General features: G+C 40.4%; 1 protein-coding gene across 12 annotated transcripts in view; it reads left to right on the top strand.

Moving 5' to 3' along the window:
* PHTF1 (putative homeodomain transcription factor 1) overlaps nucleotides 1-24,712 on the top strand; it is a 77,062-nt gene that overhangs the window by 30,176 nt on the left and 22,174 nt on the right. For 9 of the 12 annotated variants that reach the window (XM_021090723.1, XM_021090726.1, XM_021090725.1 and 6 more), the window contains exons 5-15: nucleotides 27-185; nucleotides 6,241-6,397; nucleotides 7,718-7,852; nucleotides 10,048-10,207; nucleotides 11,267-11,440; nucleotides 11,522-11,611; nucleotides 13,667-13,888; nucleotides 17,244-17,372; nucleotides 17,990-18,262; nucleotides 19,778-19,909; nucleotides 20,659-20,745. In XM_021090723.1, the coding sequence (XP_020946382.1) occupies nucleotides 27-185; nucleotides 6,241-6,397; nucleotides 7,718-7,852; nucleotides 10,048-10,207; nucleotides 11,267-11,440; nucleotides 11,522-11,611; nucleotides 13,667-13,888; nucleotides 17,244-17,372; nucleotides 17,990-18,262; nucleotides 19,778-19,909; nucleotides 20,659-20,745 (1,718 nt within the window). The remainder of the gene's footprint in view (nucleotides 1-26; nucleotides 186-6,240; nucleotides 6,398-7,717; nucleotides 7,853-10,047; nucleotides 10,208-11,266; nucleotides 11,441-11,521; nucleotides 11,612-13,666; nucleotides 13,889-17,243; nucleotides 17,373-17,989; nucleotides 18,263-19,777; nucleotides 19,910-20,658; nucleotides 20,746-24,712) is intronic. The other 3 variants (XM_021090732.1, XM_021090731.1, XM_021090730.1) reach the window with 1 other exon arrangement.

Consider the following 24,712-nt stretch of genomic DNA (forward strand, 5'->3'; position numbering starts at 1 on the left):
TGTTTTGTTTTGTTGTATGTTTAAAGGCTCAACATTTGCCAAAGCCAAACCTGAAATTCCGTGGACGTCTCTGACTCGAAAGGGGCTTGTTCGAGTTGTATTGTTTCCATTTTTCAGCACTTGGTGGATTCAGGTTACCTCTTTAAGAATCTTTGTTTGGCTGCTGCTGCTTTACCTCATGCAAGGTAATGGGAGGAGTCGGAATAAATGATGACAGTTTCTTTTTGCTGCTTTTGCTATTAGATCGTGCAGACCTTACTGTTCTTACATTTACCCTTTCCCTTGGTGGTATCACATACACTTGGACATCATCATCAATTCATTTGCTGAGAGAGAGCAAACAGGATTGTCTGACTCTCCGCTCTCGAGTTTCTTCCCACCTCTCTCCCCAGCCAGGCCTTTCCAAACTTTTCTTCTTTCTGCCCTTTGAATACTGGATTACCTCAAGGTTGCTCCTGGATTCCCTTCTCTTCCCTGGGTGCTCTCATCAAGCCCTGATGCTTTCAACATAATCACATACTGGTGATTCTCAAATTTGTATTTTCAGGCACATCTCTCTGCTGAATTTCAGTCTCTTAAATCCAACGCCCTGTTTGACATTTCCATATGGGGATTTAATAGGTATCTTGAACTTAATCATATCCAAAATGGAACTCTTGATTTTTTTTTTTTTTTGAACAAATGTTTCTTTTGTACGGACTTAACCCCTCTTCAGGTCTTCCCTTATTTCATTAAATGATACTATCAACCGCCCAGTTTTCAAGTGAAAAATTCAGTCTTCCTATTCTTCTCAACCATCAACTCTCGCTTGCCATCTGTCGCCAGGTCTGTAAGTTTGACCTCCAACATGTGTCCTGACCACTTATCCCAGCCTCTGCTGCCACCGTCATAGTCCATGGCACCAGGATCCCTTCATCTGGATCGTGAGAGTGATGTCTGCTCTGAGCTTTCTTTCTACCAATCACTCTTTGCACAGCAATTAGAGAAATCTTTTGAAATGGAAACCATATCACACCATCTTCCTGCTTAAACCCTTTAGTGACGTCTCATTGCCCTTAGAATAGAAACCCCAACTTTTCACCAGGGCTGCGGTGTGCCCTCCATGGTCGTTCCCCGCGAACCTCTGGGATGTGATAGCACCCTGCTCCTTGCTCACTCCAGGCGTAAAGGCCTTTTCCTCTTCCTCACACAGGGCCTTTCTTTCTGTTTGAAACAATCATGAAGTTTTCACGTGGCTACCTTTGCTCTCATCTTTAAGATCTACGCTCAGACGTAACTTTCATAGAGAGGCTGTCCTTGTCTATACCGTCTAAGTAGTCCTTCCACCCCTCAGTCACTATCACAGGAATTTTTTTTTTTTTTGGCCACGCGCACAGCATGGGGAAGTTCCCGGGGCAGGGATTAAATCTGAACCACAACAGCGCAAGGGAACTCCCAGGAATCTTTTAATTTCTGTATTGCACATCACTACCTGATGTTTTTTCTCTTCTCACTATGTGCAGGGAGGGACCCCGTGTATTCACTTCACTATATTCTATTGCCTACCAGGAGCACTTCCTGAAAGAGGGCAGTGTATATATGGTTATACCTGAGCAATCAGACATGAATTAGAACAAAGAGTAGGTGGAAGGTGAAGTTTGGGTTAGGGTGAAAGGGTTTGGGGTGATTTTTTTTTTTTTTTTAATCTTCTTAGGGCCGTACCCTAGGCATATGGAAATTCACAAACTAGGAATTGAATTAGAACTGCAGCTGCCGGCCTACACCACAGCCACAGCAACTCAGGATCCGAGCCATGTCTGTGACTTACACCACAGCTCATGGCAATGCCAGATCTTTAACTCACTGAGTGAGGCCAGGGATCCAACCCGCATCCTCATGGATACTTGTTACCCGTGAGCCATGAAGGGAACTCCTAAGGTGATTTTTGTTACCTTTTATCAGTGTCAGTTTTTTGAATTGTCTTCCTAACTATCATTTTAGTGGCTGCATAATATTCCATCATGTGGACACACCATCATTTAAAGCTATCATTTTAAGCTTGTGTGAGTCTATCATATGGATTTACCATAAATACTCTTTAATAACTGCTTAATATTCTATTATATAAAAGTATCATAATTTATATACCATTCCCATATTGTGAGCATTTAGGTTGTTTGTAGATTTTTCCCTATTAATAATACTATCATGAACAAAATTTCTCACGTTTTATATTACTTCCTTGGAATTTATTCTCTGAAACAATTAACAGATCAAAGAATGTAAACATTTTAAGGCTTTTAGTACATATAGTGAAGTCGTGGGCCACACAATTCTTTTGGAAAGTAGGTGATAAGAATGTTTCTTTTACCACAATCTTACCAGCATTATTATGATTTAAAAAATTGTTACCTAGTTTAATATACAGAAGATACTTTGCTTGTCTAATGTGCATTTATTTGGTCACTTGAAAGGATGAAGTTAAATGTTAAATATTTTTTCTACATGTTGAATAATTTCTTTCTTGTTGAGATAAATTTCTTTTCTTGTACACCATTACCTATTTCTGGACTACGTATTCTGCACCATCAACTTGTCTGATTATTCTCTTATCTATGCCAATTTTTTAAATGACTGTAGCTACTTAATATGTAGAAACCTTGAGCAGGACAAGTATTCCTCTGTTATTCTACCTTTTCAACATTTTGTCTTAGGCTCTTACTTGGTTATGCTTTCCAAAATAATTAGAATTATTTTATCATGAACAGAAACAAAAACAAAAAATTTTGGAATTTGGACTGGAATTCCCTGTTTCCCGCCCCCAACTCCAAAATGTAGATATGGATATATTTAGGGGGAATGGGAAGAAAATTGAGCTCTCTCTCTTTTTAATCAAGTCTCCTGTTAATCTTTCAGTAAAGTTTTATAGGAATTTTTTTTTCTTATAAGACTTGCTTAGATCTTCTTAAACTCAAATTTTTAAAATTGTGTTAAAATATACATAACCTACAAGTTACCATCATAACCATTTCTAAGTATACAGTTCAGTGACAGGCAGTACATTCATGTTATTATGCAGCCATCACCACCGTCCATCTCTAAGGCTTTTTTCATTTTTTTTTTCCGAACTGAAACTGTACCCATTAAATCAGCAACTCTCCAATTCCTCCTCCCTCTAGCCCCGGGCAATCACCATGCTCCTTTCTGACTCTAGGACTCTGACGACTCTATAGGTAGCTCATAGAAGTGGAATCATAGAGCATTTGTCCTTGTTTCACTTAGCACGTGTCTTCAAGATTCATCCATTTGGAGCACATGTCAGTATTTCCTTCCTTTTTAAGGGTGAATTAATAATTGATTGTATGTTTATGCCACATTTTGTTTGTATATTCATCCATCAGAGATGCTTGGGGGCTTCCACATCAAAGTAAAATTTTTTTTTTTTTTTTGGTCTTTTTTTGCCTTTTTAGGACTGCACCTGCGGCACATGGAGGTTCCCAGGCTAGGGGTCTAATCGGAGCTGTGGCTGCCGGCCTACCCCACAGCCACAGCACCTCGGGATCCAGGCCACATCTTCGACCTACACCACAGCTCATGGCAACACTGGATCCTTAACCCACTGAGCGAGGCCAGGGATCAGACCCGAGTCTTCATGGATGCTAGTCAGGTTCACTAACTGCTGAGCCACGACAGGAGCTCCTAAAATCAACTATTTAATGTTTTAATTTCTGTTGCTCCTGTTACAAGTATGAGACTTTTTGTTATGAATTTTAACAGTTACATTTGAAAGCATTTAGTTTATATTTAAAATTGTTATAACCAGGCACTTTATTAAACTTCATTGATTCTCATAGTTTTTCAGTGCTTCTCGTACATTTTCCAATGGTACAGTCTTACTCTTTGCATGATGAAAAGTTGTTCTCTTTTTCATACATTTCATTTACTCATATTGAGTTAGTGAACATGTTCAGAGCAGTGTTAAGTAATAACCGTACGAGTGGTCATCTTGTTTTGTTCCTATTCAGAATGTCTTCGTTAATATGATTTATGCTGATTTAACTTAGATATTCCTTAGTATATGTGCTGCCGAAGCGAGCACTACCTCTATATTCTTTAGGGTGTTAAAGAAATATTTTTATATTCCTCATATTTTTGAAAAGATTGGCATGTATGATCAATTACAAATCAGGAACAAATCGTTTGTTTTTATGGAATCCTTTTTCACTATTCACGTTGGACCAAACCTCGCAGGTTAAAGGCACAGTCCTTCCCAAGACACCAGCCTTACTCTGGGAGTCCCTAGGGCCGCCCTTCCTCTGACCAGCTGACTCCAGCTCATTCCTCATGGTTTAATGATTCACTCGAATGACCCATAGAAGCCAGGAAAGTACTGTACTTAGAGGATACAAATGAGAAGAAATGCATGGGGCGAAGTCGGGGAAGACTCCAGTCAGAAAGTGTTCATCATCCTCAGGGCTCTGTTACCTTGCCATCCCTGATGGATGGCAGCGTGCAGAAGGTAGTGCCAGCCAGAGATGCTCACCCAAGCTTTGGTATCCAGAGTTTTTACTGAGGGTTTATTGTGCAGGCGTGATTGATGGAGTCACTGGCCAAGTAGTGGCCCTCTGTCTTTAGCGCCCCTTCCCTTCCCAGAGGTCAGGCTGATACTATGTGGCTCAAAGACCCAGCCCTCTAATTACATAGTTGGTCTTTGTGGTGTGGCTACTCCTACTCCTAGTCACTTTATTGGCACACACTGTCAGGTATGGTCCAAGATGCCCACCACGAATAACAAAGATACTTCCATCATTTGGGAAATTCCACGAGTTTAGAGGTTACCTCCCAGGAATCAGGGACAAAGCCTGTTGACGCAGCTGTCAGTTGAGACGGTATGTATGCAGGCAATCAAAATGACATCATATTAAAATATTAAATTACATCAGTTTAGTCAACAAATCCTTAAGTACATGGCATGTCTGTGCCAAGTATTCTTCTATTCAACATGGTCTTGGTGCGTTATTCTTTTGCTCTATTGTCAGATGACTTTGATAGGGTTTCAGCTATTTGTTCAACAAATGCTGAGTGCTTACTATGTGCCAGATACTGAACTAGGTATAGCAGTGAACAAAATAGACAAAAATTCCTGCCTTCATGGTGTTTACTTTCTAGAGGTAAATTTATAACCATTTTCACAAGTCAGCAAGGTTTGCAGTGTGTTGTTTTGGTGCTGCTCTTGCTATGTTTGGGTATCAGAGTATCAGGGCATGAGATTGATTTGGTAGCTTTTTCTCCATATACGAAAGTTCATGTAGCACAAAAATTATCTTTATGTTAAAGTCTGAATGAACTAATCTGGAAGTTGTATCTGGAAGTTTAGGGAGATGGTTTGTGACTTTTTTCTTGCTTTTCTTTTTTTTTAACTGGAGTAGAGTTGATTTACAATGTTGTGTTAGTTTCAGGTGTACAGCAAATCCAATCAGTGATACATACAAACACACACACACACATCCATTCTTTTTCAGTGTGATGTTTTAATGTTTGTTTCTTTCATTATTTATTTCTTTGGACATTTCGTATACATGTACAAAGAGGCAGTGTAACATAGCAGTTAAGAGTAGGACTCTTGGAGCCTGGCTGCTGGGTTCCAATCCCAGCTCTGCTGATTGCTAACTCTGGGCCTTGGAAACTACTGTTCCTTTGAGCAAAACAACACTTCGAAGGATTTTGTGGCATCTAGTTTTGTGGTAGAAAGTCTTTTGAAATATCTAGATTATCATACTGCTAGAAAGGCAGATCCTTTGGACACATCGTTCTTTACCTGTGCTGCGGTCTAGGGCTTCAGGTTTTCACTCAGCTAACGTGCAGGTGGATTGTATTGTAGGAAATTATATGCTTTCACTTGCGTACTTTTTTTTTTTTTCAGGACCATACTCGTGGCATACGGATGTTCCCAGGCTAGGGGTCCAATTGGATCAAAAGCTGCTGACCTACACCACAGCCACAGCAACGCCAGATTTGAGCCTTGCCTGCAACCTACACCACAGCTCATGGCAACACTGGATCCTTAACCCACTGAGTGAGGCCAGGGATCAAACCTGCATCCTCATGGATACTTGTCAGGTTTGTTATCGGTGAGCCACAACGGGAACTCCTGTATGCTTTTGTAAATGATAGATTTTTATAGAAATAATGTGTCTAGTTATTAGAATTGGTGTTAAAGCTGAGCCCTAATGTTTTCCATTTTGAAACTCTTCTTTTCAGTTATAGCTCTCGTGTTATATTTTCTGATGCCTATTGTGAATGTAAGTGAAGTCCTTGGACCCTTGTGCCTTATGTTACTCATGGGAACTGTCCACTGTCAAATCGTGTCTACTCAGATCACAAGGCCATCAGGGAACAATGGAAATCGGAGAAGAAGGTGAGACGAGAAATCACACTTCTGGTTGTGTATTTTACAGGATAGGCAACGTCTCTAAGTAAATTAATTAAAAAGTCATCCACTTTTGCATGTATTTGTCATTATTTTTTGGCTTAAAAAGATGAATGCTTTACTTTTAGTTTTTCTCCTTGAAGATAAGAAACCTTGTCATGAATTTTTAGTCCAAGGTGAGGCTTTGTCATTCAGTACAGCTGTTTAAAAGGAAAATTCCTACACTATATTATTCTTTATTAAAATTTACCTTAAATAATGATTTTGAAAAAGTGTTTTTATTCACATTCATTCTCAGTTGAAATTTGGTGAAAATTCACTATCAACAAAGATCTTATTAGTACATTGGATTAGGGCTACTAAAGTTTTTACCTTTTTTCAGTGGTGTCTGATAAGAGTGGTTTTCTAAGTGTTCTAAACTTTTAATAAAGATTTAACTTTTCTGCACATCGAATTCATGTCATGTTTTTATTGATTATGTGCTGTGTGGAGGTTTTGGAGCTATTAAAGGTTTCTTAGATATATATGGCATTATCTTCCAAAAGTCATCTTTCCTCACAATATATATAGATTTTCGTCCCCCTAAGGAGTTAATATATCAGATTGCTTTCACTTGGTGCAAGGAATTTCAACCTGTTTATTCTTAGTTTTGAATGTTGTTTTCAAAACTTTTTTTTTTTCCCCAGAAGAGAATATCCAGTTTAATTGATTTAATTTTGTTTGTTTGGTTTGGTTTGCTGTGCCCACAGCATGCAAAAGTGAGACCAAGGATCAAACCAGAGCTGTAGCAGTGACAACACTGCATAGCTTTAGCCCACCAGGGAATTCTGATTTAATGATTTGTAAGGAAATTAAATTCTGTGCTGTGTCTCTTTGATATTTACAGGGTATATCTTTTCACCAAACAGGGTATCAATAAAAAGTGATCGGTTGCTATTATTTTGTGTTCCCCTGATTAAAAGGTGCCAGATGGTTAGATTTCTTACTTAAAGACATTGTTTATTCTTTTAGTGGTTCCTAAAAAGATTCTTGGTCATACATATGAAAATTTTCCTTCTAGTAATGTTTTTGAATAGTGGTCTCTTTCTTTAATGAATGAACAAGATGATAACATAGGATTTTGTTTGGAAGCTTTTTTGCCCTTAAGTCAGAAATGTTCCTGCATAATTTATTCTCATAATATGAAGTTCATTATACTTAATTTCAGGTAGCAGTTGGTAGGGATATTCTGAGCAGAAAAAGAAAAGGTCTTGAATAATCTGAAGTTGTTGAATTTTTTTTTTTTTTTTTTTTTTTTTTTTTTTGTAGAAAGTTACGAAAAACAGCAAATGGTGATGGGAGCCGAGAAAATGGAAATAATTCCTCTGATAAAGCCAGAGGAATAGAAACTTTGGAATCTGCACCCTTTAATGGTGGCTTTTGGGGGACTCTCTTTGGCAACAGGTGGGAAGTCTTACATTCGAATTTTTACGTAGTTTTTACTAATTGTGTTCACATTAGTGTTTACACAGTATAGAGTCTGATTAGGTTATAGGTTAGAGGAATATGCAGTGTAAGTGTATTATCATTGTGGGATTTTTTTGTCTTCTTAGGGCCACACCTGTGGCATACGGCAGTTCCCAGGCTAGGGGTTGAATCAGAGCTACCGCTGCCGGCCTACACCACAGCCACAGCAGATCCAAGCGACCTCCTATGGCCTACACCACAGCTCATGGCAATGCTGGATCCTTAACCCATGGCGTGAGGCCAGGGATTGAACCTGCGTCTTCATGGATACTAGTTGAATTTATTACCACTGAGCCACGATGGGAACTCCTGTGTTGTGATTTTTAAAGGCTCTGGAGTGATTTGCTTATTTGTCGTTTTTTTTGTTTGTTTTTTGTTTTTTGTTTTTTTTTGTTTTTTGTTTTTTGGTTTTTTTTGTCTTTTTAGGGCTGTGCACGCACAGCATATGGAGGTTCCCAGGCTAGGGGTCCAATTGGAGCTGTAGCTGCCGGCCTACACCACAGCCACAGCAACACTGGATCCGAGCCACATCTGCGACCTACACCACAGCTCACGGCAATGCCAGATCCTTAACCCACTGAGCAAGGCCAGGGATCCAACCTGCGTCCCCATGAATACTAGTCAGATTCATTTCTGCTGAGCCATGATAGGTATTGTTTTTAAAAAAATTTTTTTTTATTATTATTTTGTCTGTACCTGTGGTATGTGGAAATTCCTGGGCCAGGTATGAAACCCTCACCATAGCAGCAACCCAAGCCACAGCAGTGACAATGCTTGATCCTTAACCTGATGAGCCACCAGGGAACTCCTGATTCGTTTATTTGAAATGTCTCCACAGTCTGTCATGTTACTTATAAGTCCAGTTATCTACCATAAAGTTTTCATTCTATCTGATCTTTAATGGTCTGTTAGACCACAAGATTACGGAAATATAAACATTCTCAAAGAGTAAATATTTTAAGCCACATTGGAGAGAGAAGAATTTTGAAAACGAGGTATTTTTCAGTGCGGGAGCTGATTAGAAGTGGGATGCGGGACAGGAGGCTGGTGTCAGTGGGCTGTAGGACAGAAAGGGAAATGAATCTAAGACAAATTCGACCTCTTTCATGATTTTCTAGGTCATGACAACACCAGCATGACTTGAAGAAATATTTATTTTGGAATATATTTCTTTTTGTGACTCAAAAGTAACATTCTTTGACAGCTTCTTTTTTGAAGATGAAGTGGTTCACACAGTTTTTCTAAAGATAGATTGACACTGTTAAGTCCAAGTGTTTCAATTCTTATGCTCAACATTGTACTGGGCTCTGGGTATCCCTGTTCCCAGTGAGTTTACCCATCTAGTTGGGAAGGTAAGAGTAGCAGCTATGATACAGTGGCAACCATGTGAAAACACCATAAACGGTTCCATGCAGTTCAGCAGGTGGATTGATTATTCTAGGGTGACATGGACAGCAGGAGGCATGGAGGAGCTGAGAGTTGTTGGGCTTGGAACGTCAGGAGAGGGAAGATCTGTGAGGAAGGGCGCAAGTAGGCTTCATGAGGGAGGGGTCGGCATCGTGTTTGAGAGAGAGACTGTGAACCCACTTCCTTGGAAAACAAAAGAACAGGCTTCCTCTCAGTTAACTGATGCGAGACTTTGGAGACTTGGAGCGAACTATGTTCTGGCTTCCTACACCCTTAGGCAAACTAGGAGCCTGAACAATATCATTTCTGAATTTCCTTTTTCTTTCCTTTCCTTTCCTTTCTTTTTTTTTTTTTTTTTTTTTTTTTGTATTTTTAGGGCCACACCTGAACCATGTGGATATTCCCAGACTAGGGGTTGAATCAGCTGCAACTGCCGGCCTATGTCATAGTCAGAGCAATGCCAGATCTGAGCCACCTCTGCAACCTACACCACAGCTCACAGCAACGCCAGATCCCTAACCCACTGAGCGGGGCCAGGGATTGAACCTGCATCCTCATGGATACTAGTGGGGTTCATTACCACCGAACCACAACGGGAACTCCTGATTTCTGAATTTTCCTGATTTCCAGAATAACATGTTATATTCCTCCAAAGAAAGTGATGTCATGAAAGATATTATTTTCCGAAAACTAATGAGTAACCTTTTCTCCTTTTTTAAAAATAGGATTAAAAGAGTAAAATTAATATGTAACAAAGGGACGGAAACTGACAATGACTCAAGTTGTTTACATCCTGTCATCAAGAAGAGACAGTGTCGACCAGAGTTTAGAATGTGGCAAACAAGAGAGAAAGCAAAATTTTCAGATGGAGAAAAGGGACGAAGGGTAAGATCGAGATGAGTGTAAATATTACAAGGTCTTTTCTTTCCTGTGTAAAAGTTTTCTCTTCTTAAACTCTGCTGGAGAGACAAAATAGTTGCTGATAGATTTTGTGATTTGTGTGCATGGAAAAACCACGGGACATGAAGAGGAGGGCATCATGAAGAACGGCTTGAAGACTGTACCTTATTGTTCCAAGTTCGAGGACCAGAGCCTGTCATTGGATCTGCTCGGGTTCAGCCTGAGCAGGAGGCTGGTAGATTTAATAAACAGATGAGCCTGAAGGCTTCCGTGTCATCGTCCAGAGAGGCAGCGTTAGTGTGTTAAGGTTTGGGAAACTCTTTTCTCAGTTTTGGTAGAAATATTCTGCTTTATGTCTAAAACTAAGTACACTTTTACTTCATAGTCTTGAAATACTTTCTTATGTGTTAGTCTGTGGCGTCTGCACATTACGAAAAGAGCTAACGTTTTTGAGCCTTGGCTGCACCCAGGCACTATTCTAAGTGCTTTTACATGTAGCAGCTCACTTGTTTCAAGAGCTTTGAGGTAGGTGCTTTTATTTAATTATTTTTAGTCTTGTTTTTGAGGTAGACGCTTTTATTATCATCACTTTTCGGATAAGGAAGTTGGGCCCCAGAGACATCTCCTTACTTGCCTGAGGTTACACAGCTAGTAAGTAGAAGCGCTGTGATTCCGACTTAGAGTTTGAGTCAAGCCTGTGCTTCTAACCTCTGCATCATTTAGGCTATTTAGTTTCAAGAACATTTAATATTTTTCTTTCTTTTGTGTGTGTGTGTGTGTGTGTCTTTTTAGGGCCCCACCCGTGGCACATGGAGATTCCCAGGCTAGGGGTCGAATCGGAGCTGTAGCCGCCAGCCTACACCACAGCCACAGCCACATGGGATCCAACCTGCATCTGCAACCTACACCACAGCTCACGGCAACACCGCATCCTCAAACCACTGAGCAAGGCCAGGGAGTAAACCCAAAACCTCATGGTTCCTAGTCAGATTCATTAACCTCTGAGCCATGACGGGAGCTCCGAAACGGCTGTTCTCTTTGCAGGAGTCTTTTAGGCATTTGGGTAATGGGATTTCAGATGATCTGTCAAGTGAGGAAGACGGCGAAGCCCGGACACAGATGATGATACTGCGGAGGAGCGTGGAAGGGGCCTCGAGTGACAATGGTTGTGAAGTTAAGAATAGAAAATCAGTACTTTCAAGGCACCTAAACACTCAGGTAATTTTTGTTTTAGTTTATAGAAGATAAACAAGATATTTAATGTTTTTCCTACTATTTGTTGACTTGATTTTTTGGCAGGTAAAGAAAACCACCTCCAAGTGGTGTCCTATTATGCGGGATTCAGATAGTCTGGCTGAATCAGAGTTCGAATCAGCTGCCTTCAGTCAGGTAACATCTTTTTTTCAAGGCGTATTCTTGCTTGTGATAACTTTACCCATTCCCCCATTTCATTGTCTTAAAGTAGTGTTTATATTTGCCGGCCCCTCTCCTGCCTCCACATATCTTTCTACCCCTCAAACAACTTTTTTATTTTATTTTGCTTAATTTATTTGCTTTTCAGGGCTGTACCCATGGCATATGGAAATTCCCAGGTTGGGGTTGAATCAGAGCTGCAGCTGCTGGCCTCCACCACAGCCACAGCAGTGTGGGATCTGAGCCATGTCTGCAGCAGTGTGGAATCTGAGCCGTGTCTGTGACCTACACCGCAGCTCACAGCAACGCTGGAACTTTGAACAAGGCCAGGGAATGAACCCACACCCTCATGGAATCTAGTCAGGTTTGAAACCCGCTGAGCCACAACAGGAACTTCATCAAGCAACTTTTATATGACTGCTCACCCCCAGAAAGAGAATGAGCTCTTTCTCTTTGATCTAATCTGAAAAGTATCATGGATGAGGAGTTCCCGTCGTGGCTCAGTGGTTAACGAATCTGACTAGGAACCATGAGGTTGCAGGTTCGATCCCTGGCCTTGCTCAGGGGGTTAAGGATCTGGCGTTGCTGTGAGCTGTGGGGTAGGTCACAGACGTGGCTTGGATCCTGCGTTGCTGTGGCTCTGGCATAGGCCAGCAGCTACAGCTCCGATTGGACCCCTAGCCTGGGAACCTCCATATGCTGCAGAAGCAGCCCTAGAAATGGCAAAAAAAAAAAGACAAAAAAAAAAAAAGTATCATGGATGATACTCAGATTCCTCAATCCTAAAATGATGAGAAGGCAACTTAATTTTCCTTTGGAATATAGCATTTAGTTATTTTTATGTATTTCTTTTTATGGCCGCACCTGCAGCATATGGAAGTTCTCAGGCTGAGTCGAATTGGAGCTGCAGCGCTAGCCTACACTACAGCCACAGCGACACCAGATCTGAGCTGCATCTGTGACCTACGCTGCGGCTTGTGGCAACCCTGAATCCTTAACCCACTGAGTAATGCCAGGGATTGAATCTTCATTCTCAGAGAAACTGTGTTAGGTTCTCAACCAGCTAAGCCTCCACGGGAACTCCTGAAATTTATTTTTAAGCATCATTTTTAGTTAAGTGGGTTCGATGCTGATGAGGATAGATTTTTGAGAAGGGACCCCTGAGAGATGGGAGCAGTAAACCTCATGAAAGCTAACAGACATATTGTATATTTTGGGACATTGTACTTCAGGGGTGAGAAGAGTAGATGGCAGTAGCTTTTGCTTTGATTGACAGTTGGGATTGTGGAACAACTTTCGTATTTATGTTTGTACTGCAGGAGGGCTACAGTGTCCATCCTTTTCTCTGCCTGATGAGCCTTTTCCCTGTTTGGCTGGGCCCTTGGATGTGACTAGATCTACAGTCGAGCTCACGATATTTAGACTAGGAGACACTTTAGGTGTGTCATTAGGCTAGCCACTCCTGCGTCCAGAGTCGGTCCTCTGGATGGGCTTGCAGGAGTCACTCCCATCCCAGGGCGCCTGAGTGGGCAGTAACTTCTCAGAGGGGGTCCCCTTTTATAGTCTGTTGGAGAGTCATCAGAGGTTGCCCTTTAAATATGGAAATGTATTATTGTTATCTGAAGCCTTGTGTGCAAACAACTACATGTGATCAGTTCATGAAAGCTTCCCAGCCGTCACCAGAGGGAACTTTGTTTTCATTTTATTTCAGATATATAGGTGTTTTTTTGTTTTGTTTTGTTTTTTTGCCTTTTCTAGGGCCACTCCCGTGGCATATGGAGGTTCCCAGGATAGGGGTCAAATCAGAGCTGTAGCCACCAGCCTACGCCAAAGCCACAGCAACGAGGGATTCCAGCCGCATCTGCAACCTACGCCACAGCTCACGTTAACGCCAGATCCTTAACCCACTGAGCAAGGCCAGGGGTCGAACCCACAACCTCATGGTTGCCACAATGGGAACTCCTCAGATATATAGTTGTTTTTTTAAAAAAAGAATGAAAAAATAATTGGGGGTTTCGTTTTCCCTTGAAGGGCTCTAGATCTGGCATGAGCGGTGGTTCTCGAAGCCTCAGCATGTCGCGAAGAGACTCGGAGAGCACCCGCCATGACTCGGAGACAGAGGACATGTTGTGGGACGATCTGCTGCACGGCCCCGAGTGCCGGTCGTCGGTCACCAGCGACAGTGAGGGGGCCCGTGTGAACTCCCTTCACTCGGGGACCAAACGCGACCCCAAAGAGGATGTTTTTCAGCAGGTCTGTCAAGGTGGTGATGAGAATAGCTCGTGTTTACTGTGTACTTTCCATGTGCCGGGCACTGTATTATCTCATCTGACTCTACGGTAGTTCTATAAGTGGACGTTATTATTATCCTTAATTTAGAGATGAAGAGATTGAATGTAGTTTGTAAATGGAGATGTTGGGATTAGAACTCAAGAGCAAAGTACTCTTGAGGTCCTTTTTTCTTTTGCTCTTTTTTTTTTTTTTTTTTTTTTTTTTTTTGTCTTTTTGCCTTTTCTAGGGCCGCTCCCGCGGCATATGGTGGTTCCCAGGCTAGGGGTCCAATCGGAGCTGTAGCTGCCGCCCTACGCCAGAGCCACAGCAATGCAGGGTCTGTGCCGAGTCTGTGACCTACACCACAGCTCATGGCAATGCCAGATCCTTAACCCACTGAGCAAGGCCAGGGATCGAACCTGCAACCTCATGGTTCCTAGTCAGATTCGTTAACCACTGAGCCACAACAGGAACGCCTCTTGAGGTCCTTTTTAACGTGAATTTTTCTTCCCAATGCCTTTTCTCATTATTTTCCTTAGAATGATACTTAATGTTCCTTTTATTTGAGCAGGGTACATTGTTTGTTACGTAACCTCATGTGATATTTTCGTAGATATCACACAGTGTTACATGAATTACCAGGAGACTGCGTTGCTTGCTTCTCTAATAATGTATAAACCAAGTAATGCTTTTAATTTTAAGTTTTATTTTTATCTAATAAAATCAGCCTAGAAATGGAAATTTCTTAGAAGGTTATTTCAGCCTTCCAGGCAATATAGGAATTCATTTTACACCTACAGAAATTTTTTTTACTAATTGTCACCTAGTAATAACAGCTCCTCCTTCTTAGAAATATTGTAATCTATCTCGTGGGATAATATGAAGTGCTTAGCACAATGCTTGGCAAAGAGTAAGTACTAATACATCTTAGTGTGGTTATTAATACCCCATCAAATGATCAGTTAGTCTCTGCTTAAATACTTGTGGAGCTGGAGTGGTTGTCATTTTATGATTAAACCTTTTGTATGTCTAATGACAATGACCATGATTCTTCTTAGCTTTATTTTTTTCTTAGGCTAAATATTTCCACAAGGACTTAATCATTTGTTTAATTGTATTTTCTTGGTCCTAAGTTACCATTGATTTAGGTTACACCTTTTAATGAAAAAAATCCTGCTTCATTAAATCTGTACAATTTTCAAAAACCAACTAGAAACAACATACATTTTTTCACCAAAGTTGTAAGCTTTCTCTTCCAATTTTGCTATTGAAATATGAATCTAAATATTGTTTGCCTTTGGTGTGAGGATTCATCTACATTATTTCAGCCCTTGGTGGGTACGCCTAGCATTGTGCTGACTATAACCTCCTTGGAGCCTCGGGGATTTGCAGTATAATTTTAAGGCCTATGTAAGAATAACTAGGTAAGGTGAAACTCACCATTGGGAAGTCATCGTTTCCAAGTTCTCCCACCTAACCTGTTTTTTCTCTTTTATTTTCCGTATTTCTAAATGCCACCACTAACCACCCAAATCAGAAACCCTTGGGGCCGCTCTTGGCCCTGCACTCTCCACCAGGCTTCTCATTCTCTTGATTCTCCTGGCTCTTTTCTGCGTCTGCCCACCTGTGTCCATTCTGCTTGGCACAGATCATCCTCAGCCCTCGTCTGGTCCCTTACAACAGCTTCTCCAGGCTCGATCCCTTTCGTTTCATTTCCCACACTGCAGCCAGAATGATGCTTCTAAATTGCAAATCTGGTGCCACTCCTCTTAGAATCCTTTAATCGCTTTCTTTTCCCTTCTGGATTAGTTGCTTCTGTTCCTTTATGTGCTCTGACACCGTCTCACGTGGTAGAGTGTAACTTAACTGAATTTCTTCCAGTTTCTTCATGTTCCTCTGGGACTTTGCAAACCTGGTTTATTTACCCAGAACACATTTTTCTCCAATACTCATTCCTTGGGCTCATTTCTTTTCATTTTTGAAGTCTTGGCTTGAGTGATACATCTTTGGAAGCTTTTTCTGTATATTCCTAAAGCCTTCTTTCCTTCCCTTGTCACACTGTTCAGTAACGTTACTTAATCACCTCTCCTTCGTAAGTCTGTGAGCTCCTTGATGTCAAGGACCACGTCTGTCTGGTTCTCCATTGTAGCTCTAGTGTGTGTTGCATAGGAGCTGCTTAATAAATATTTTTGGCCAAGTCTGTTAAACAATCCACACAATATCCTCAGCATTATGTTAAGCATTATTGTAGAAGGAGAAGAAATACGCAAGGTAGTCTTTTTTTAAGTGACTTATATATTAGTTTGGGGACAAGGTGATTTTGTGGGAAATAAGTAGAGGACATCATAAAAGCCGTATATTACTAGATGTGAATTTATCTGATTGATCGGACCCAAAACCTCATGGTTCCTAGTCAGGTTCGTTCCCTCTGCGCCACGACGGGAACTCCAAGGGTTTTTAATTTCAGAGAAGGACAACATGAGTGAGGCTTGTGGCCATCAGAGAGGCAAAGTTGGTGAAACAGGAATTGAATGAGACATGATGTGGCAGGAGTTCCTACTGTGGCACAGTGGAAATGAATCTGACTAGTATCCATGAGGACGCAGGTTCAATCCCTGGCCTTGTTCAGTGGGTTAAGAACCTGGCGTGTCCATGAGCTGTGGTGTAGGTCGCAGTCATGGCTTAGATCTGGGGTTGCTTGGCTGTGGTGTAGGCCGGCAGCTATAGCTCCGACACAACCCCTTTCCTAGGAACCTCCATATGCTGTGGGTACAGCTCTAAAAAGACCAAAAAAAAAAAAAAAAGGCATGATGTGGCAGAGGAAAATGCAAGGCTGTTTTCATTGTAACCTTCTCTGGAGCTTTCTATGCTTTTCCATATCGTGATTAGACTGGAGAAAGGCTTACCTCCTCAGTCCTTCATGTAATAGCTAAGGCCTGTCAGCACCTCTACCGCCTAACTTCCTGCTGCCGCTGATACAATCATGTTGCTCTGCAAATCCTTCTTACTTGATCTCCCATAAATACACCAAGCTTATCTTCATTCCCTACGTTTAGAGAGGGAAGGAACCTTGGGGATGATAGCATCGTACCTCCTGTCATTACGGAAGACCCTTAAGACCCTTAGCCTCTCTCCAGGTGAGGAACTGGCTAAGTAAGGAAAAAAGGACCAGAAGCCAGCATCCTGGGGGTGGTGATTGGAGTGATGAGCTTTGTGAGGAAGAGCATAGGATGATGAGGCTGAGCCCTGGTAGTGACCTGGGAGCTGGACAAAGGGAAAATTTTTAATGGAAGAAAGAAAGAAGGAGTGGATGGAAATATTTATTTTTTCTTTTCAGAACCATTTATTCTGGCTTCAGAACTCAAGCCCTGCATCTGATCGCGTTAGTGCCATAATCTGGGAAGGGAGTGAATGCAAAAAGATGGATATGTCTGTGCTGGAAATAAGTGGCATCATCATGAGCAGGGTAAGGTTTGATGAGTTTTCTCATCAGAACATTGACTCTGTTTGTTTTTTTTTTTTTTTTTTCTTTTCTTTTCTTTTTAGGGCCACACCCATGGCATATGGAAGTTCCCAGGCTAGGGGTCAAATCGGAGCTACAGCTGCTGGCCTACACCATGGCCACAGCCACTCAGGATCCAAGCCGCATCTACAACCTACACCACAGCTCATGGCAATGCTGGATCTCCAGCCTACTGAGTGGGGCCAGGGACCGAACCGGCATCCTCATGGACACTAGTCAGATTCATTTCTGCTGCACCCCAATGGGACCTCCTGACTCTGCTTTTGAAACACAGATCTGTATCTTAAATTCTGTGATCAGAGGCTTCACTTGGTAGTACATTTTTTTAAATTTGTTGTGAGGATCTCTGTGAACATGATCAGTTGTTCAGATGGACTTTACATATGTCCCTTACCTCATTCAGACCTCAAAGTGAGAAATCTGTTCATCATTTTTGTTTGTATTTCTTTGAGATTTAAAACAGATTTCGTTTTAAATAACCTAAACAGTATTTGATAAACACTACTTCACAACTCCATGTAGCTATGCAATAATGATGGACATTTTAAATTCATTCCCAGGTCAATGCATATCAGCAAGGAGTCGGTTATCAGATGCTGGGGAATGTCGTCACCATCGGATTAGCATTTTTTCCTTTTTTACATCGACTGTTCCGTGAGAAGAGCCTTGACCAGCTAAAGACCATCTCAGCTGAGGAGATCTTGACTCTCTTTTGTGGGGCACCACCTGTTACGCCTATTATTATTTTGTCTATAATTAATTTTTTTGAACGATTGTGTCTTACTTGGATGTTTTTTTTCATGATGTGTGTGGCAGAGAGAACATATAAACAGGTTGGTAGTAAATTAAGTAAAATTTCTTAATTCTGTTTTCATATATGATGTTCTGTTGAGTTCCTTTTATCCTCTTTTATCCTCTTTTTTTTTTTTTTTTTTTTTTTTTGGTCTTTTTGTTTTTTAGGGCTGCACCTGTGGCAAGTGGAGGTTCCCAGGCTAGGGGTTGAATCAGAGCTGTGGCTGCCAGCCTATGCCACAGCCATAGCAATGCAGGATCTGAGCTGTGTCTGCGACCTACACCACAGCTTACCACTACGCTGGATCCTTAACCTGCAGAGTGAGGCCAGGGATTGAATCCTAGTCCTCATGGATACTAGTCAGGTTCATTAACTGCTGAGCCACAATGGGAACTCCGCTTTTGTCCTCTTGGTTTGTTCTCTTAATGGGGCAATGAAAGATTGATAAGTGGGCTTTGGGTATTTGTGGGTTTAGCCATTGTGATACTGACTATTCACAAATGACATGTTATAACTGAAATTTTGCTGAGCTCATGTGTAGAAGGCAGTGGTTTAGCCAGAGAGAGGGGCCCCTGACTGCTCAGCACCTGCACCTCCATGTGCCTTTTGCTGTTTTTCACCTGTAGCGTATGTAATAATTCTCAAAGTGAAAATGTTTCTGAGAAAAATGGCCAAATGAGAAATAAATTTATTGCTCAGAGTTAGGTATTGAGGACTTAATATATTGGACTCAATATGTTGGTGATGTGTATAAAACCCACGATTTTAGGGTGGGCGCAATCCTGACAGGTGGAAATTCCTAGGCCAGGGATTGAACTTGCGCCATGGCAGTGACCCAAGCTGCTGCAGTGACAACACCAGATCCTTAATCTGATGCGCCAGAAGCAAACTCCCAAAAAACCATGAATTTGAATGGAAATGTAATTTGGGAGGAAGTTAGAATTTTGTATAAACATTTGCGTTTGTGAGGGTAGAAATTTACAGAGGTCTCCTTGAAAAGGTCCAAAGTGTACCCTATTGTGAAGAAGTGTTTGTTTTCTTTTGTTTTGTTTTGTTTTTTGCTTTGTTTGTCTTTTTTTTTTTGCCTTTTCTAGGGCCACTCCTGCTGCATATGGAGGTTCCCAGGCTAGGGGTCTAATCGGAGCTGTAGCCACCGGCCTACACCACAGCCACAGCAACGCCAGAGCCAGATCTGAGCCGCATCTGTGACCTACACCACAGCTCACCTCACCACAACACCGGATCCTTAACCCACTAAGCAAGGCCGGGGGTCGAACCCACAACCTCATGGTTCCTCGTGGGATTCGTTAACCACTGCGCCACGACAGGAACGCCGAAGAACTATGTTACTACACAATGTGCTTTGTAAGCAACGGGTTAATGAAATAGTAACAATGTTTTTTCACTGCCTGGCTTACTGCCTACGGATTAGAACTTGATCCTTTTAATACCATTTTTTATATTCTGGAGATATTGTTTGCAGTTATGTAAATATACACATGGTGACACATAAGTACATTTCACTTTGTGATTATTTTTTTTTAACTTCCTCCAGAGATTTTTATTTGCAAAACTCTTCAGCCATATTACTTCTGCCAGGAAAGCTAGGAAGTATGAAATACCTCATTTCAGACTTAAAAAAGTAGAGAACATTAAGATATGGTTATCACTGCGTTCCTTTCTAAAGGTGAGTTATATTTGACTAACTATGAATAATAGTTATGAATAAGCAAGAATAAGCAGAAAACATGCTCATTGAGATTTCTGGTGGCAGGTACACAGTAGGCGGTGTAGTTCTGTGTACTGGACAGATTTTATCAGTGGCTGACAGACTTGCTGGGTACTAGTTTGGGAGTGATCTATCTGCAAAGCTGTAGAGCTAAAGATGCAAACTATTATATGTAGAATGGATAGCAAGATCCTACTGGATAGCAGGGGAACTATATTCAATACCCTATGATAAACTGTAATAGGGAAGAATATGAAAAAGAATGTGTGTGTGTGTGTGTGTGTGTGTGTGTATCTGAATCACTTCGCTATAGACCTAAAACTAACACAACATTGTAAATCAACTGTACTTCAGTAAACAAACTAAAAAAAGACCCTAGTAGAGCTAATAGGAGCTTAGAAAGGGCAAAGAAGATTTAAATTCCTAGGGCAGAGTGGTACATTGAATATTGCATCTTTCGTTGACCTTTGGGGAACTGTTGCACATGAAAATACGTTAGTGTATCAGTCACACCCTTAATTTGAAGGGCACGGCTCTCAGAGCTTAATTAAAGTTGAAGGTGTCCAACGTATGTTAAAATTCTCAGTCGGAAGCTTCTTGTAAGCGTTTGTTTTCACATCAGTAGAGTCAGATCAGAAGCGTGAAAGATGCAAGGGCTGCGAGTCTCCGCGCTGATCCCAAACACTAACCTCCGTCTCACTCCACAGAGACGGGGCCCACAGCGTTCAGTGGACGTGGTTGTGTCTTCAGTCTTCCTACTGACACTTTCCATTGCTTTCATTTGCTGTGCGCAGGTAAGAGCTTCAGATCTGTTTTAGTAAAAAATGGAAAACATTTTCTGTTTTAAACCAGTTAAACTTTCTGTTTTAAACCTGTTAAACTACTGTGTTTAAGTGTGTGCGTGTGTGTATACACAAAAGAGTATATGTATGTACAAAAGACTGTATGTACACACACACCCACACCCACACACACACACCAGACTATTGTTTCTCACAGCTCTGGGAACTGGGGAGTCCAAGCTCAAGGTCCCAGCATGGTTATGTTCAAGTATATACGCATATATATATTAATATGTCTAATTTTCTTTTGCTATTTTGAATATGTGTTAATTTTTCTAACTTTTGGAATGAGAATAAAGGTAACTTTGAAGTCCTTTAAGACTCTTTTAAGACCAGAGTTCCCTTGCAGCTCAGTGGGTTAATGGACCATGTTGCCACTGCTGTGGCTCTGGTTTCTGCTACGGTGCGGGTTGGGTCCCTGGCCTGGGAACTTCCGCATGCCATGGGTGCAGCCAAAAAAAAAAAAAAGTCAAGGCAAAGTAAAATCTTTATTTTAAAAAAAAGACTCTAAAATCATGCTAATTTAATTTCAGTTGGCAATTTTTGATTAATAATAAAGCCATCTACCATGGTTACAAAATGATTTTGCTAACGTCATCTTTTTTTCTACTTTGACTACTTGCCCCTTTAAAGTAGACATTTCCTTTTTTCCCATTTATTCATTCAATTATTTATTATGCTATGGACTCCTGTGTTCTTATTTTTATGCAATGGATTATAAACTATTACTATATTTCTTTTGATGTTTAAATTGTCCCAGATTTGGTTAGTGGAAGGCCCTTAAAGCCCTTTCCTCTGACAGGTCCCTATATCTTTATTTTTTTGTTACTTCTGTTTCTTGTTTGTTTTAAGGGCTGCATGTTTGGCATGTGGAAGTTCCAAGCTAGGGGTCGAATTAGAGCTGCAGCAGCTGGCCTACACCACAGCCACAGCAACACGGGATCATAGCTGTGTCTGCAACCTACACCTTAGCTCACAGCAATGCCAACACTGGATCCTTAACCCACTTAGCAAGGCCAGGGATCCAAACCTGCATCCTCATGGATACTAGTTGGGTTCATTACTGCTGAGCCACAACAGGTACTCCCGTTACTTCTGTTTTCTTTGTTACAAGATGTTACAGCCTTACTTGTGCTTTTCCATTAATCGAGTTTTTTAACTTAATTCTGTTCTGGTCAGAGAACATGAACAGAAAAACTGAATGTTTTCAGTCCTTTGACATATGTAGAGGGAGTTCCCGTTGTGGCGCAGTGGAAATGAATCCAACTAGGAACCATGAGGTTGTGGGTTCAATCCCTGGCCTTGCTCAGTGGGTTAAGGATCCGGTGCTGTGGTGAGCTGTGGTGTAGGTTGCGGACATGGCTCGGATCTGGCGTTGCTGTGGCTCTGGCGTAGGCTGGCGGCTCTGATTCAGCCTGTAGCCTGGGAACCTTCATACGCCACAGGTGCGGCCCTAAAGAGACAAAAGACAAAAAAAGAAAAAAAAAAAAGAAATGTAGAGAGGGATGTGCAGGGGGTTTGGGATAGAAATGCTATAAAATTGGGTCGTGATAATCACTGTACAACTATAAATGTTATAAAATTCATTAAAAAAAGAAATATGTAGAAACTTCTTTATCATCCAGTATATGTTCAGTTTTAGTAAATCTTCCATCAGCACTTTGAAATCATTTGTATTCTATTGTTTTGAGAAGCAGTGTTCTCTCTGTATAAATTAGCCCAAGTTTATTAGTTGTATTGCTGCAATTTCCTATATCCTTACTCATTTCTTTTGGTTTGCTGATTCTGTCAGCCATTGAGAGGTGTGGTCAGGTTTGCTATAATGGTGGATTTATTTTTTCTCCCTTTTATTTCTGTCCATTTTTGCTTTGTTGTTTTTAGCAGTGTAATTTGGTACATACAGATTTAGAATTATTATCCATCTTCTTGGTGGATTGACTTTTATGTTCTTTATAGTAATTTTTTTTCCCTCAATCCAGGATCACATATTACATTTGGCTGTCACGTCACTTTAATCTCCTTTAATTGTGATCGGTGTCAGACTTTATCTTTCATGATACTATAAAATGTCTCTATTTCTTATTTATTTATTTATTATGAAATATAGTTGATTTACAGTGTTGTCTTAGTTTCTGGTATACAGCAAAGTAATTCAGTTATACTTTCATACTTATTCTTTTTTTCATATTATTTTTCTTATAGGTTATAACAAAATATTAAGTATAGTTCCCTGTACTATAAAGTAGGTCCTTGTTGATATGTGTTTTATATAGTAGTGTGTATATTGTAATCCCACACTCCTAATGTATCCCTCCCACCTTCTGCTTTTTTCCCTTTGGTAACCATAAGTTTGTTTTCTATGAATGTGGGTCTACTTCTGTTTTTGTATGTAAGTTCATTTATGTCTTCTTTTTGTTTAGATTACACATATAAATGATGTCATATTTTTGCCTTTCTCTGTCTGGTTTACTTAGTATGATAATCTCTAGGTCCATCTATGTTGCTGCAAATGGCATTATTTCATTCTTTTTTATGGCTGAGTAATATTTCATTATATATATGTACCACATCTTCTGTATCCATTCCTCTGTCTATGGATGTTTAGGTTACTTCTGTGTCTTGGCGATCGTAAAATAGTGCTGTGATGAACATTGGGGTGCATGTATCTTTTTGAATTATGGTTTTCTCTGGATAGATGCCCAAAAGTGGGATTGAAGGATCATGTAGTAATTCTCTTTTTAGTTTTTTAAGGAACTTCCATGCTGTTCTCCATAGTGGCTTCACTGATTTGCATTCCTCCGAACAGTGTTGGAGGGTTCCTATTTTCCACACTCTCTCTAGCATTTATTATTTGTAGATTTTTTGATAACCATTCTGACTGATGTGAGGTGATACCTCATTGTAGTTTTGATTCGCATTTTTCAAATAATTAGTGATGTAGAACATCTTTTCATATGCCTTTTGACCATCTGTATGTTTTCTTCAGAGAAATGTCGGTTTAGAAGTTGAGCCAATTTTTCTATTGTGTTTGTTGTTTTTTTGATACTGAGCTGTGTGATCTGTTTGTATATTTTGGGGATTAATTTCTTGTCAGTTGCATTATTTTCAAATATTTTCTCCCCTTCTGTGGGTTGTCTTTCACTTTATTTATGGTTTCCTTTGCTGGGCAAAAACTTTTAAGTTTATATAGGTCCCATTTGTTTATTTTTGTTTTTATTACTCTAGAAGATGGATCCATCTTGATTTATGGCAAAGGGTGTTCTGCCTATGTTTTCTTCTAGGAGTTTTATAGTATTCAGCCTTACATTTAAGTCTTTAATTCATTTTGAGTTTATTTTTGTGTATGGTATAGAGTGTTCTAATTTCATTCTTTTACATGTAGCTATCCAGTTTTCCTAGCACCACTTGTTGAAGAGACTGTCTTTTTATCCATTGTGTATTCTTGCCTCCTTTGTCATAGATTAATTGAACATATGTCCATGGATTCATTTCTATTTCTGGGCTTTCTATCCTGTTCCACTGATCTATGTTTATACTTCTCTTTTGGTGCCAGTACTGTTTTGATTACTGTAGCTTTGTAGTATAGTCTGAAGTCAGGGAGCCTGATTCTTCCACCTCCATTTTCTTTCTCAAGATTGCTTTGGTTATTCATGGTCTTTTGTGTTTCCATATAAATTCAAAATTTTTTTGTTCTAGTTCTGTGAAAAATGCCATAGGTAATTTGATAGGAATTGCATTGTATTTATGGATTGATTGGACAGCATAGTCATTTTGATAATATTGATTCTTCTACTCCAAGAACATGTTATATCTTTCCATCTGTTTGTGTCATCTTCTGTTTCTTTCATCAGTGTCTTATAGTTTTTAGCACACAGGTCTTTTGCCTCTTTAGGTAGGTTTATTCTTAGTTATTTTATTC

The sequence above is a fragment of the Sus scrofa genome, chromosome 4 (genome assembly GCF_000003025.6).
Source record: "Sus scrofa isolate TJ Tabasco breed Duroc chromosome 4, Sscrofa11.1, whole genome shotgun sequence".
Lineage (NCBI taxonomy): Eukaryota > Metazoa > Chordata > Mammalia > Artiodactyla > Suidae > Sus > Sus scrofa.